Raw genomic sequence first — 15829 nt, 5'->3', positions numbered from 1 at the left:
ACAATGACTAGGGACTCACAGATGGGCTTGTCACCATGAATCAGAACTGGGATTTTCTTATAAACAGGGTTGGATTTGAGAAGAAGCTCACTCTTAGGGGCCAATGTCTCTTCAAGAAACTCATATTTTACAGATTTGATGTTAAGGGCAATCCGAGCCCTCAACGCATATGGGCTAGGCCATGCACCCAAAAGCTTGACATCATTCTTCGCCATGAGTTCACTCTCGAAATCTTTGCTAATCACCCACTAGTGCAAGATGAACTATATATGTAAATGTCAAATAAATATCTAGTGTGAAATGTAGACTTTAAGGTGTAGAGGTATGTGACTTTTTATACTACGCACCATTGCATTTATGCCGTAGATGGACTTTAAGAGAGAGAATTTCGGTGGCTTGTGTGGCTGAAAATTCAACAGAGACTAGTCAAATTGTAATGGACATCACGCATTTACAGGCATTTTTTTGGAACAAACTTCAAAGCAGCCTGCTCCAGGTGATCCTTGCCACAAGATATAATGTAAGAAATATTCATCAAAATAATAATAAAAATAATAATGTAAGAGACTAAGAGGAATAATTATAGAATATTCTCATATTTATTACAAGTAAGGGTTTCTAAGTTCAGGCATATCTATTTATAATACACACACTCTTGGAATGATTTCAGTTCATTTTTTATAAGACAAAGTTAGTTACAAAATTAGTTATAGCTTAAAGCTATAATTTTACTCAATAAAATAAATATTACTACATGTTTTGAAAATCTAACCGTTAAATTATATGTTCTCTACATTCTTAATACATATGTAAAATTTTATGTCAATAAAATATTATTTAGTATAAGATCTGTAAACTTAAATTTTATGCATAATCTTAAACTACAAAAACTAACAATTAAAACAATTTATTGATTGTATAACAATTGATCTTTAATTTTCTTGAAATTTTGCAAGTATGAAGAATATAAGAAGAAGATGTAATCCAATGGTAAAATTCTCAAAATACACCTCCAATAAAAAGATATTGAGTAAAGTTGTAGCCTTAGGCTACAATAAATTTTGTAGCTAAATTTTGTTCTTTTTTTATGTGTGTGTATTAGTGAGTGTGTAATAGACACTACTCTTAAATTTTTGTCTTTATTAGTTCATATTATTTCTAATAATATCAATACACAACAAATTTTATAATTTTGTTTCACAACTAGTTTACGCTTAGACCCTTTTGGATATACACCACTGTAAATTTATTTAAAAACCTTCTTCACTCTCCTCGTGTGTGTGTGTTAAAAATACTTAGTATTCTAAAAAAAAAAAAGATTATGCTTTGTTTATTTTAGCGATGATATTTTCTAGAAAATGAGTCATTTTTCAAAAAACGTTTTCTATAAAACTATCTAATTTTTCTATGTTTGGTAGCAACCTTAAATGAGTTGAAAAACAATATCCTAACTTTCCTTATTAAAATTACTGTGAGATAGAGTTGTTTTCCAAAAAAAAAAAAAAAAAAAATTAGTGGAAAACAATTTATAAAAATAAGCTAGACTTTTTATGTTGACTAAAGATTTTTTATTTTTTACATATTTTTTCTGATGCTACCAAATACGGAAAACTATTTTTACACAAAATTTTTCTTCGAAATTGTTTGTTTGTTTGTTTGTTTAGATTAGACCCCTGTAAACTAGATTTGTTTAACCTAATTAATTAATTTCCTAACTTCTCTTATTTAGTTTTCTGTGAGATATAATTGATTTCCAAAAAAAAAATTGTGGAAAATTTCTAAAAATAAGTCATACTTTTTATGTTGACTAAATATCGTTTTTTTTTTTTTTTTTTTTTTTTTTTTTTTTTTTTTTTTTTTTTTTTCTGATTCTACCAAATATGAAAAACTATCTTTACGGCAAGATTTTCCATCAAAATTGTCTTTTGTTTTGATTAGATAGACCCCTGTAAACCAGATTTGTTTAACCTAATTAATTAATTTCCTAACTTCTCTTATTTAGCTTGATGTGAGATAAAAATTTTTTCCAAAAAAAATTAGTGAAAAACAATTTCTAAAAATAAATCATACTTTTTATGTTGACTAAAGATAATTTTCCTTTTACTTATTTTTTCTGATGCTACCAAATACGTAAAACTATCTTTACACAAGGTTTTCCACCGAAACTGTTTGTTTAGATTAGACCCCTATAAACCAGATTTGAGTAAAGTGTTAAATTTTAAATCACAGGTAGGCAACGTAAATTTTAGTCAAATCACATGTGAGTAAGTTGTAATTTTGCCTATATATATATATTAATTCTGATTACAAATATATATTAAAAAAATCCTATTATAGATTTCCCTTTTAGTTCCTTTTCCAATATCCTCATTTATAAGACCCAAACATATTTTATACTTTCTATGTTTTATTTCCATTCAAATTTGAATTAAACCTTAAAAGGTAGTCTCTTGGCATTAATGACCCAACTTATTTTGAGAAAATATTCAACCACTTTTTAAAAAATTTTCCAATAGAAATGTCAAATTAAATTTGAATTTAAGAGCTTAATTACAATGGAAATATCTTATCTTTAGTCACCTTATTTAAGCCTCTGCATTTTCCAAATTGATTTTTAGGATTCAAATTTAATATTAAAACATTAACTAACTCGATTCAAGTGAATATATATCAAAAAATGTACCAAAGTCGACGACCAAAAAAAAGAAAAAAGATAAATGTATTGAAACAAAAAATCATAAATACACGAAAGTCAGGAAAAAAAAGGCAATAAGAAATTAAAACCTAAAGTTGTGTTTGTGATCTCAAATAAGAGATAAGGATGAATCAATTGCTAGCCAAAATTGAAGTTTCTATAATTAGCATTCCTCCATTAAACCTTGATTCCAAATTTGAATTCCATTTTGAATTTAAACTATGCTTTGGAAGGAAATAAAATGTTTGGACTTTTTGGATATTATTGCATGTTGAATATTATAGAGAAATAAAGTGTATAGACTTTTCCATCCATTAGACTTCAATTCCAAAGAATCTCATTTTGAATTTAAACTTTGCTTTGGAAGGAAATAAAGTGTCTAGATCACTTTTTTGATATTATTGCATGTTGCATATTATTTTGTAGTACATAACATAAATAGAATTATCACATTTGGAAATGGAATAACATGATCAATATTAAATTTAGAATATTTTAGATAATTTTTTTATAAAAAAAATTATTGCAGGTTATATAATGAACCATTTGACTAATAGTATATTGTTTCATAAAAACAAATAATGATTAATACGCCCTTAAAATGAAATTTTTTATTAAAAAATAATATATGAGAGACTCGACCAGACCAGATTTACTCGCCCAAACCCTACCCGACCTGAATGTGTGGGTTTCCAGTGAGAGTAATTTCGGGTCTATTTATATTGGGTCAGGATGCGGGCAGGTTTGAACCCAACCCAACTCGGAGTTTGCTCAGTCCTAAATATAAGTAGAGATGTTTACACTATCAATTTGAGTAGCACTTTTTTAATGTTCTATCAAAACTATTTCATTAAATAGTTTTTATATGAATAATTAAAAAATGTTTTAAAGGGCAATGATTATCACTTTATCACACATCGATCTGCTAAGCTATTGCACATTTACTGTGTACACACTATCACATTAACTAAAATCGTGTTTTGAAAACACACGAAACAAGATTTTGCTATTTCACAATTTTTTTTTTTTTTTTGAGAAACCAATTTTAATTGAAATTGTGTTTTTACAAGAAGTGTGTAATATTAAAGAATGTATAACAAGATTTAGCCTATTTTAAACTAACTCCATTAACTAAATTCTTTTATGAATAATTGAAAAATCATTCAAAAGAAGAAATAATGAAAGAGGAATTCAAGTAAATCGAACAATTTATTTTGTTTGAGAATATAGGATAATCATCCTCAAGTATCTAGTTTAAATTGCTTAATTTTAGTATTATTATTATTATTTTTTGAATACTTCGGATTCGTATTAAAAAAAAAAATTTCCCTTAATTCTTCGGGTTCGCGTTAATATCCCTAGTTCGCAACAAAAAGTGTCACTAAAACATGGTAGCACCATGGATATACTCCTAAGATATTCTCTGATTCTTTTACATTTTTTATGAAAATTAATTTCATGAAAACAAGGTCAAAAACTAAAGTCGTTTGTTGATTTTATTTATTTATGAGACATTTGTTGAGCTTGACTGACTTATTATTTTTGGTTATTGCTCATGGACCATCCGAAGATTTTGTACTATTTCATGAGAACTTGTATTTATATGATATTAGTATTATTTCCGTGCGTTGGACAGTTTTGACTATAAAATTTATAATAATTTTATTGAGAAATAATAAATTAATAATCACTTGAGTTTAGATCATATAAATTGTATATAAAGTATTGTTATTAAAGGTCTCAAGCAATCACACAACATATATATATATATATAAAAAGGGGGAAAAATATTCTCTTCTAACTTATTGATTGTCTTATAAGACATTTGTAGTTACATCTAAATTGTGTGCATAGCCTACATGGAATTTTTTTCAAACATTTATTTAGACTTCGTTTTGATACACTAATGGCCTCTTTTATCTAAACGAGATCTCCTTAAAGATAAGTGGAGAGTTGTGAAAATTTAATATTAAAGGAGTCCTGATGAAGAAAAAAGATATAGACAATTGTTAAAAAAAAGTTATTAGTTCAAGGAAAAATGCAAGATCATATTGAGGTGTGGATTCTTTTCTTGATGTAGATTTAATATTACTTGGTTATAGCAATCTTGTGAAGGAATGTGTTGTTGATATTCATAACATGCTGTGTATTAGGATTTTTTTTTTCAAATGTATTGTGGGTGCTATATATAGGTATGAATATTGACATATGTAAAAACCAAAAAAATTAATAATAATAATTACAGTGAAATTTTATATGCTCATAATGTTAGACAATCACTTCTACACACATATAATATTACTAATAACAAAAATAAAAATGGGAAATAGTAACATAAAAATTTTACTATTCGAGAAAGTTAATTTAATCTAATAACGCACATATATACATAACACAAATTCAACCCATTAATAAATATGAAACCCTATATAATGGATTTAAAATTGCCTTTATAGAGTAATACCTACTTGTAATAGTGTGGATGGTATGTTTGATAGAGCATTTTACTATGGATTTCACAAATGTCGAATTGCCTAAGTTATAAGAAAAAAACAAAAAAACAAAAAGAGAGTTAGATTTCTAATCAACATATAGAAATTATTTAAAAAGGAGAATTATTGATAATGGAGGACAAAAAAAAAATGGTTAGAACAATAAGTAGTGTTTCTATATATAAAAAAATAATAAAAATAAAAACACAAAAAAGAAGCCTTAAAAAGAAGTTATAAGTTGTGCATAGGAATATATATAAAAAAATAGTATATATAGAGAATTTTCAATTGTGAAGAAGTTATACATGCTTTGTTATTTTATCCAGATAAACAAAGAAAAAGTTGATATGAACAAAACGTAGGTGGCATATTTTGTTAAAACATTTATTATTATTTTATCCAAAAAAATTGATAAAAACAAATATACCATTGCTTTTATCTAAAAAAAGAAAAAAGAAAAAGAAAACTCGAAACTAGGTTGATAGTTTGATACGGAATAGACTAATTGTTTTTTATTTACTTATTTTTTGTCTTTTGTTTTTTTATTTTATCTTATTGCTTTTACGTTTTGTGATACACAATGTATATTTTTTCTTATCTAAAAATAATTAAAAAAAAAAAACTCGAACCTAGGTTGATACGCAATAGACTAATTCTCTTATTTACTTCTTTTTTGTTTTTTTAATTAATATTTTTTAATAAAGGATTAGATGAAGAATTAGAATTGTAATCAAATTAAGATTTTTATCAACTTAAAAATTATAGGGGAGAAAAAATTATATTTATTTTTTCTTAAAATCTATAAAAATTTCTTCAGTTTGATGAAATTACTTGACGTAATCACGACTTCTAAGCTAAATTTTTATTATATAGTATATGATGCCTACGTACTTGTTAATATCTGCAAGTGGGAACTTGTGGCCTACTTACTTGGTACTTACTATTATCATCCCATGGAGAAGGTGTCTCAATTAGGAACATAATGTGCATTTCATTGTCAGCTTGGTGTGAAATGAAAGAGTAATTCTGGTGACACAACCATTTGCACAACTTTGTGCACAACTCCACGTGAATTTTCCATAATAACGGTGATAAGTGATGACCATGTCAGTGATGTCACCATTGCATCTAACATTATCTCGTGTGAAAGCACCTCAGTATCTCTCTCAAATTTGGTGGGTCCCGTCCAATTGTTTTATTAACCGGCCTATTAAAGTGCCCAACTATCCATCTTATTAATAAGAAGATATTTTTTGTGGGACCGTTAGGCCCACTGATCATTATCATCAGTCATCACATGGAAGAGACATCTCACGTACACATTATAATAATATACATACAGAGTAAAGCTACAATCGTAAAGTTACATAATTTTTGCTACAAACTTGATATGTGGCTAGTTAGAAGTAACAGAAATATGGTGGTGAGTATACGTGAGGAAAGATCTTTACTAATCACAATTTGCTATATGATAAGTTATGGTAAAAATTGTGTAATTTTATATGTTCCTAAAATTTCTCATATATATACTATCAATTATCAATTATCAATTATCAATTATACGAGAGCTCTCTTCAGTCTTCACCTTGCTTTCATTTTCTTCCTCTGTGTTATAATTATTGTTTGGTAGAATAGTCCTTAATTTTTTGCCCAATGATGTACACCAAAATTTTATTGAGTGGTTAGCCATCGTTTTTCAATTCACTATCAGCTCTTTACTCAACACCACCTTTCACCACCACCACAACCACAACCCCAACCACCTTCTACTCTTCTTTTATCATATATATATATATATATATATATATACACAAGAGAGCATGTGATCCCTCCTCCTAAGCAATTATGGTGGTTTATTAATGACAGGTAAAAAAAAATGATATTAGTGATAACTGATGAGCCTATATGTGGAAGAGAAAAAAAAAATTGACAATATGGCAGATTACTAATGGCAAGTAAAAAAAAAATTGATATTAGTAGTGAACTTATATAAAAACAAGTAAAAGCTTTCAACTTGACTGATGTGAAAAATATTGTCAAAATTTTTTATATGTAACATGTAACATTACTCTTTGGGAAAAGGCAAAAAAAAAAAAATTCTTTTGCCTCACTTTTTTTTTAATAAATAATATAGATTTAAAATTTTTTAGAAATAAACTAATTTTTTACTTGTTTCCATACAATTAAGCTACCAAAATTTATATCATTCAATAAATACTATGCAAATAAATTTTCAAAAATGACATGTACACAGGGAAAATTCTTAGCAACTGTCGAAGTATGGAGAAATGGTACTTGCTCCTCTCACATTTAAAGTGAACCCTACCATGAATGTGAGAGGAGGAAGCATCATTTTCCATACTTTGGAAGTACCTAAGAATTACTCGAGTACCAGGGACAAAGCCAGAACTTTGAGTTAAAGGGGGCGGCATTACTGTTGGCTGTGTGTAGCAATTTTAGCCTTTGACTCTACTACTACTTAGCTGTTGAGGGTTTTTTTTTTTTTTTTTTTTTTTTTGGTGTTGGTAAGATCAAAGTTATTTTTGTTTAGAATTTTTAAAGGGTAGGGTTGTTTATTTTAAGAGCTTACTTTTTTATATTTCTAGTTTTACTATTAGTAATTTTTCTTGTTGAATTTTTTTTTTTTTGGGCTTGTATATTTTGTTTTAGATTTTAGATCTATAAATTTTTTTTATAGTCACTAAAATGAGGAAAATACTAGTGCTACAAATTTTTTTTATAAATTGTTGATGTGATAAGTGGCTACTAGTAAGTAAAAAAAATAATATGAGTGGTAGGCCCATGTGCGAACCAATAAGAATTTTCTACCAAAACAGTTTGTATAAATATTGTAAAAAAGTTTGTGAGTATAACATTACTCTTAAAAGAATCAATGATATTGTTTTAGAGAAAAAATATAATTTTATAGAACAAAATTACTAAAATTAGTACACATATATATAATAATATATTTTAAAAAAAAATTGGGGGCATTGCCCCTAGTCCAAAGGTAGCTACGTCCTTGTCGGGTACACAGTAAACACTAAAGACATCATAACAGATGTCAACAAGAATTTTCACATTGCATAGAAAACAGTACATATCAACCTCATTCCTCACATATATTGTTCACTGTTTGGGTGGGTACATCTAATCTGAGCCTGACTAGACTTTACTCTTTCAAATCAAACCTCAGTCTTGACACTCACACTCACTTCGAGTATTAGAGCCTGTTTGGATCAATGAGTTTTTGGATCATATCACTCAGTTTTCATAACTGAGTTCTCACGTGAGTCCCACACAAAAAAAAAAAAAAAAAATTGTTTGTGTGGGGCCCGACAACAGATGGACCAAATCCACCTGTTCACAGGAAGACTTAAGGCCCAAGCCGAAGAAGATAGTAGTCCAAGCCCAATAACGCAAAGCATCAATGTGCCTAAGAAGCCGCCGAGGAGGGTATAGCCCTCGGCTGGCCCAGAATTACACTAAGGAAAGGGGCAAAAGTGGCATAGGGATAATCTTGTAAGAAATTTAAAATATCTAGGAAAGGCTGCCCATACTACCTGCCCTAGACAGAGCTTTGCCTCTCACAGAGTCGTGTTTCTTTAGCCTACTCAACCACTCCCCAACAACTCGGGTCTAAAACTGATGGGACAAGTATCAGTCTTGAAAGGGTCGACCCTACACGTGGACGAAGGAAATTGAACACATGCGAGTATAAAAGAAAAAATATGTAACCTAAAAGGGGGCTCCTCCAGTCCCACTGAAGAGAAAAAGGCTTCAGAGGCAAAGATATTGGAACCATGCATAAATATCTTAACAAAACCTCAGCCGGGGAAACACGACTTAGCCTTTCGATCCCACTCTCTACAAATGATATTGTATGGGCCAATTTACGTGCGAACCCAACACAACTGCAGTTTAACGCAAATCGTGTGCTTACAGTTTGGTTTGGTTTTCAACACTTGTTTCCATCACTCAAAACTCAAAAATTTGAGTTAGAGTGATGAAAACAGGAAACAACAATAGGATGTTTTCAAAAACTGAGAACTGATTCTCAGTGGCACAAACGTAAATATAAGGATTTTGTGGGGCCATAACTTGTGTGTTGTCAAGTCAAACCCACTCATCACCAACAACATTTTCTTCTTCTTTCCTTTCTTTCTTTCTTTCTTTCTTCTTCAGATCCACTCCAAGGCTTTTTTTTTCCCTCATCTTCTTCTTTATTTTTCTTTCTTCAGACCCACTCCAACATTTTTTTTTTTTTTTGGTTCTTCTTCTTCTTCTTTCTTTTTCTTTCTTTCTTTCTTTCTTCTTTAGACCCACTCCACCATTTTCATACATGCATAAATTTATACCCAGAAACAAAAACTCACACCTCATTTTCGTGATTTTGGTTTTCAATCTAAGGATTCTTGGGTTTGGGTTTGGGTTTTCTGTGTTTGTGGGTTTGGATTTGGCAATTCGGATCACCAATCTAAAGATTTCATGTTGGTGGGTTTGGGTTTTCTGTGTTTGTGGTTATGGCTTGAAGCTTGGGCTCCGATCTAAGGATTTGGGTTTGGGATTTTTGTTGTGGTTGTGGTGGTTTGAGGCTTGGGCTGTGGTGGAGCTTGTTCGCTTGGATTTTTTGGTGGAGGTTGTGGTTTTGGTTGAGGGTTGTTGGTGGGTTTGGATTTTTGATTCATTCTAATTTTTTGGTGGAGGTTGTGGTTGTGTTGAGGGCTGTTGGTGGTGGAGGTTATGGTTGTTGATTTTTGGGTTTGCCATTGGTGGTGGTGGAGTTGGATTTCAATGTAGCTGGGTTTGAAGAGCAGAAAAGAAAAGGGACGCGGGTAGCAACCATAATTTTTTGTGTAGTGTCAGTGGATGGATCCATCATTTTGGCAAAAAGTGGAGTTAAAATTGAGATATATGATTGAGTTTTGTGACCAAACAAAAGTGTTGGATTTTTTGAGTGATAGTGGGGTTTGGGTTATGACTTATGAGTTTTGGGTTTTGAGTTTGAGCTATGAAAACTGAGTACTGAGTTATGAAAACTAAGTGAGCCCTAAACCAAAGGAGCCCTAATTACTATAAAGCAATAGTTTCTACTTCATATTACCTTCTTTGAGTCATATCTTCAGATATTCTATTTACTAGTAATTAAATTATTATTAGAGAACATAAAACATAATTTTGATATCATTATAAAGAGATAAAGTGGAAACAAGAGAAAGAGAGAAAACACATGACTAAATGACACAAATCACGTACGTTTTTTAATTGAATCCATGACCAAATAACAATCTTTAAATTTTGTATTAAGATTTAATAAAGACTATCGTTTAAAGATTTTCAACATGAAAAAAAAAAAAAAAAAAAAAAAAAAAAAAACTTATAAAAAAAATCAATTGAACATTATTAAAGTGCCTAGTAAATAATCAGATCATTCTGTAGAGTAAAAAATTGACAATGTGACACAATGTTGGAAAAAAAATAGCAGGAAAAGTGAAGGGAGAAGAAAATACTTTTTTCCCAAATGTGTTTGGGCATAGAAATTAAAAAGAAGAATACATCTTATACTTTTATTTGGTTTGTAATTAATAGAGAAAGAAATGTGCTATTTGACCTCTAATTCTTATTCATTAGAACTTGATCCATTGATATAATAAATATGGACGTATTTAATGGTTAAATTATTGAACAAAGTTTGACTACTATGTGTTCTTATTTTTGGAGGGTACCATAGAATTACCCCTTCTTGTTTTTTTGAGAAAAAGAATTACCCCTTGTTTATATATCTTGCAACTTGATAATTTAATAGTTATAAGATTTGTTGAAAAGTATTATGTTCGTAGCATTACTCATTATAGCATTCACATTAAAACTCTCAAAAGCTAAAAATGTTATTTTTTAGCATCTCATTCCAAAAAAACACACTACAACAAATGTGTTAGTGTTAAAAATTTTAGCATCTGAGCTACAATGGAATGCTATGTATGACACTCCACTGTAGCTCAAATCTTATAAATATAATAATATTTTAATACTATTTTAATTAAAATATCTTTTCTCTCTCTCACTATTCCTCTTTTTTTCTCACGACTCTCTTTCACTATCTTTAATTAATGAAGTGGTAAAAAATATAAAACTTTTGATGTTGGGTGTATTATAAAGTGAGTTGTTAAAATAAATAAAGTAGGTTTTTGAGATGCTAAATGCTAATTTTTTTGAAATCCTTGATAAGAATGCTCTTATGTTATCTATACTACTATTTAAGGGGCTTCCCCTGTTTGGACCGGATTTTTTTTTTTTTTTTTTTTGTTTCAAAATACCCCTACCCCCTAGGTTTAAGTAGAGACAAAACTAAAGGATAATCTGGTAAAAATACATCTTTAACTTGCACTAAAATATTGCCTATAAAATATGAACACTCTTTCACTAACCCACTTCTTCAAAGTAACTATACGTTTATTGTTTTTTTTTTTTTTTAATAGAAAAATAAGTTAAACAACCCATGTTGCTGCTGTTTTTTTCCTTAAAAAAAAACACCCCATGTTTATCCAAAAGCAAAACTAAATATCACTTAAAAAAAGTTATCTTCAAATGATTTTTTTTTTTTTTTAAAAAAAACATCCTCAAGTTTATCCCAAAAAAAAAAAAAAAACTAAATAGATATATGTAGGGACACGATTCTCAAACGGCCCAACAGCGACGTTAGACTCGCGCGTGAAGAATCCCTCACAATAAAATTTGTAGAGAGTGGGCTTGAAAGGCTAGCGTTGGGTCACAGGGTGTTGGTACAGGCCGGACCTTAGATAAACCTAGACCAGAAAAGGCTTTAGTTCGGGTATCCAAGCCCAATAACTTTATAAAGTGAGGGATTGGACTCCTCAGATCATGTCCGAGGAGCACTTGTGTTTCTCTCCGGTTACCCGCCGGTGGGTTTTTTTATGGTATTGTACCTATATTGTCCGGGCATTCTCATTCCTGGAGTTTTTTCCAGGAAGTCAGATGGGGATCCCTTCCTTATTAGTTTACTTTTCCTTTTATACTAGCCTACGTTTGTTGTCCCTCGTCCACGTGTAGGGTCGATCTTTCCAGGGCAGATATCTGTCCCATCAATCTAATCCCGAAATTGTTGGAGATGATCAATAAAGCCTAAAAATCCGGCTCTGTTGGGTGCAGTGTCATATCAGTGAAGGGTATTAAGGACAACTGCCCCAAGATATTTTCTGATCTCCCAAGTTAGCTTGTATTCCACTCTAATCCGGGAGACTTTGGGTTTGCCGAGGACTAAGCTGTCCTCGGCTGTATCTTCGGGTCACTTTGGGCTTCCTATTTTTGGACTTGGGCCCTGACTTCCTTTAGTTTAGGGCCTGTGGACTCCCCATAAGCGAGCGAGCCGGGCCCCTAAACTATTGGGCCCCACAATATATATTACAATTTATTTAAACTATTTAGCGCGTGCTCAGAGGCTTTTCAATTTTTTGGTCAAGGTTAATAATTTGCATTCATTATAATTTAGAGCATTTATTATAATTTGGGATTACTACATTTTCCAATCATAAAAAAAAAAACCTAGGGGTGTGATGAAAAAAAAATGTAGTAATCCCAAATTATAATAAATGCTTTAAATTATAATAAATGCAAATTATTAACCTTTACCAAAAAATTGAAGAGCCTCTAAGCACGCGCGTGCTCAGAGGCTAGTAAGTTATAACACATATAGGCCAATAGAAAAAAAAAATATATATACATATCACGCACGTGCTCAGATGCTAAAAAAATACATATTTCACAGGACCATCCATTGTGCCATAAGAGGGAAAAGGAGAAAGGAGAAAAAAAAAAAAAATTGCACTAACTGGGAATCGAACCCTTGTGTTCAGAGGCTAGTGAGTTATAACACATATAGGTGAATAAAAAAAATACATATCACGCGCGTGCTAGAGGCTAAAAAAATACATATTTCACAGGTGACAGGACCATCCGTTGTGCCATAAGAGGGAAAAGGAGAAAAAAAAAAAAAACTTGCACCAGCCGGGAATCGAACCCGGGTCTGTACCGTGGCAGGGTACTATTCTACCACTAGACCACTGGTGCTGTGAATGTTAATAACGGCAAGCTTTTATATATTGTCAGAAGAGTTTTAGGGAAATAAAACGTATCGTGAGTGCTGACTGCTGAGTCGGATGGAGTCTCATAAGTCATAACATGTGGACGGGTCTACCAAATATGAATGGGGCGATAGATTCTTTTTTATTATTATTTTTTTTTTTTTTGAGGGAACGATATTTCTAAGAACTCTAGAAAAAGATAAAGAAATAAAGTTTAGTATATGTTTGGATTAATATTTTCATATAAGCTTATCAGTTTATATTTATTTATGTACAACCTTTCATACCATCATTTTTATTTTTTAACATAACCATACCTCTATCAACTCAATGAAAAAGTTTATCTAAACAATTGCTAAAGCTCTTGAACGGCTAGGAATTTGAAAACTTTATAGTAAAATTTTGTGAAATAATATATCTCCTTAATAGTTTGGATTTCTTAATAATAAAAGTAGATAAATTAAGTATTAATATAAATAAATTTAAATCTAAAACTTTCAATCAAGATATGATCATGTGTCAATCAATGTGTGTTTTTGTAGTCTATTATTATGCATTTTGAAACAAAGCTCATATCAATTTTCCCCACATCTTTAGCAAATTGTAGACCAACTTCAGAAGTGTTTGCCTCAACCTCTAAAGCACCTAAGGGAGCACCAATCTTCTTACTCAAAGCAACAACCACTAACCCTTTGTCATCAATAGTGACCCCCACATCAGATTCATTCCATTTTGAAAACATTGCACCATCCACATTAACCTTGTACTGTGAACCCGATGGAGGAGACCACCTCCCAACCAGGTCTGAAGAAGGCGTAGGAGGGACAACATTAGCTGCTTGATACTCTTGAAGATACTACTTAGCCCACTGCACCAGTTCCCACTCTCTAAAATGCTATAATGCTATATTTTAGCTCCATTATCCCTAAAATGATGTTCCAGCAGTGGAGCAATAGCAAAAAATTTTAGATGAATTGCTATAGTGCACATCTATCTATAGATGTGCACTGTAGCTTGAAGCAAAAAAAAAAAAAAAACAATATTTTCTTCAGTCGGACCTCATTGTTTCTATTTTTTATTCATTTCATCAAATCCGGTCATTCATTCACTCTCATTCTCACTCACTCTCTCTCGTTCATCTCTCATTCCTCTCAAGCTCCACTCTCTCAACGTCGCCGCCATCGTCAAGCTCACTCCGGTACGGTACAACTTGGTTCTTCTTTTTTTTTTTTTTTTTTTTTTTTTTTTTTTCAAATCTGGTCTCATTCACTGTCATCTCTCATCTTAAGCCTCTCAAGCTCACTCTCTCGATGTCGCCGGCCCGACCATCGTCAACGTCACCGCCATCGTCAAGTTCACTCCGGTCTCTCAAGCTCACTCTCTCAACGTCGCCTGCCCGACCATCGTCAACGTCGCCGCCATTGTCAAGTTCAGACCCACGCCGCCGATTTGCCTCAGACGCACTTCTCTTTCGTCGATCCACTTCAGGTCAGTTGTCTCTGTCTTCTTCATGTGATGCTTTGGGTTTTTGATTTGGGTATAACATCCTCTTCCGCCGATCCACTTTGGGTTTTTGATTTGGATCCACTTCATGTGGATGTCTCTGTTTTTTATTTTTGATATATGATTTTTGATTGTTGTTCTGGATTATTGGCTTGGTGTTTTTATGTTATGAGATTTCATTTTGCTTTGTATTAGCTGTTTTGAGTTGGTAGAAATGAATGAATACGGTAGTTTTTTTAGGATTCTTAATGTTCCATATATGATTTTGGTAGATTGATGATGATTATGGTTTGGTAAGTGTGAGTGTGAGTACTGAGTAGAGATATTAAGACGGTTTGTGATATGGATTTTGTTGGGCTCTTAATGTTTCACATCTGATTTGGGTGGATTTTGTTGGATATGTTCTGTTGCACAAAACTAGAAACAAAGCACACATTTCTTGTGGTCATTTTAATGAGAAATTGTTAGTTTGGTTTTGAGATTCTCAAAAATGAATTTGGTGCTTTCTTTATCAGTGGGATTAAGCTATATGTCAAATTAAGTATTTATGCATAATCATGTTCTATTGTTATAATTCTAAGTATTTTAAGTTTTGATATAAATGTTTGGGAATTTTTTGTGTGCAGGGAAGTTTACTTTTTTTTTCTTTCTAATTTTATGGAGCCACGTCGATGGCGGCGGTGGCGGCGGCGGTAGAAGAGTCGATGGCGGTGGCGGTGGTAGATGTGGCGGTTACAGGTGGTTGTGATTGTTGTTGTTGTGATTGTTGTTTATTGTAATAGATATATTATTTTATTATAGTGGATATATTATTTTATTGTGATGTTTATATGATTTTATTGTGTTGAAAGCTAAAATAGATCCACTGTTGTAGCATGTGTGTAGGTAAAATAGATAAAATAACTTTTGGTGGAGCTAAAAAACTAAATTTTTAGCTCCACTGCTGTGGATGCTCTCACATTGTAAACCAAACAACTTAGAAAAGTTCCACATTCGATGAGCTCTGGACAAAACCAAAAGAGATGATTTGAAGATTC

General features: G+C 31.3%; 1 protein-coding gene, 1 long non-coding RNA gene and 1 other non-coding gene across 3 annotated transcripts in view; 1 reads left to right on the top strand and 2 right to left on the bottom strand.

The window, feature by feature from the left end:
- LOC126718677 (glutathione S-transferase U17-like) overlaps window positions 1-313 on the bottom strand; it is a 2285-nt gene extending 1972 nt beyond the window's left edge. The window contains exon 1 of the mRNA XM_050420994.1: window positions 1-313. This exon is cut by the window's left edge and continues 103 nt beyond it. Within this exon, the coding sequence (XP_050276951.1) occupies window positions 1-215 (215 nt within the window). The 5' untranslated portion in view covers window positions 216-313.
- Window positions 314-13204: 12891 nt separating this feature from the next.
- Window positions 13205-13275, bottom strand: TRNAG-GCC (transfer RNA glycine (anticodon GCC)). Its single transcript has one exon. It is a non-coding gene; the product is annotated as a tRNA-Gly (tRNA).
- A 685-nt stretch (window positions 13276-13960) lies between these two features.
- LOC126718679 (uncharacterized) lies at window positions 13961-15615 on the top strand. The gene is made up of 3 exons (XR_007653011.1): window positions 13961-14487; window positions 14579-14777; window positions 15419-15615. It is a non-coding gene; the product is annotated as an uncharacterized LOC126718679 (long non-coding RNA).
- Window positions 15616-15829: the final 214 nt, after the last annotated feature.

This window comes from Quercus robur, chromosome 3 (genome assembly GCF_932294415.1).
Source record: "Quercus robur chromosome 3, dhQueRobu3.1, whole genome shotgun sequence".
In the NCBI taxonomy this organism is placed as follows: Eukaryota; Viridiplantae; Streptophyta; class Magnoliopsida; order Fagales; family Fagaceae; genus Quercus; species Quercus robur.
This window is presented reverse-complemented; position numbering and strand designations above follow the sequence as displayed.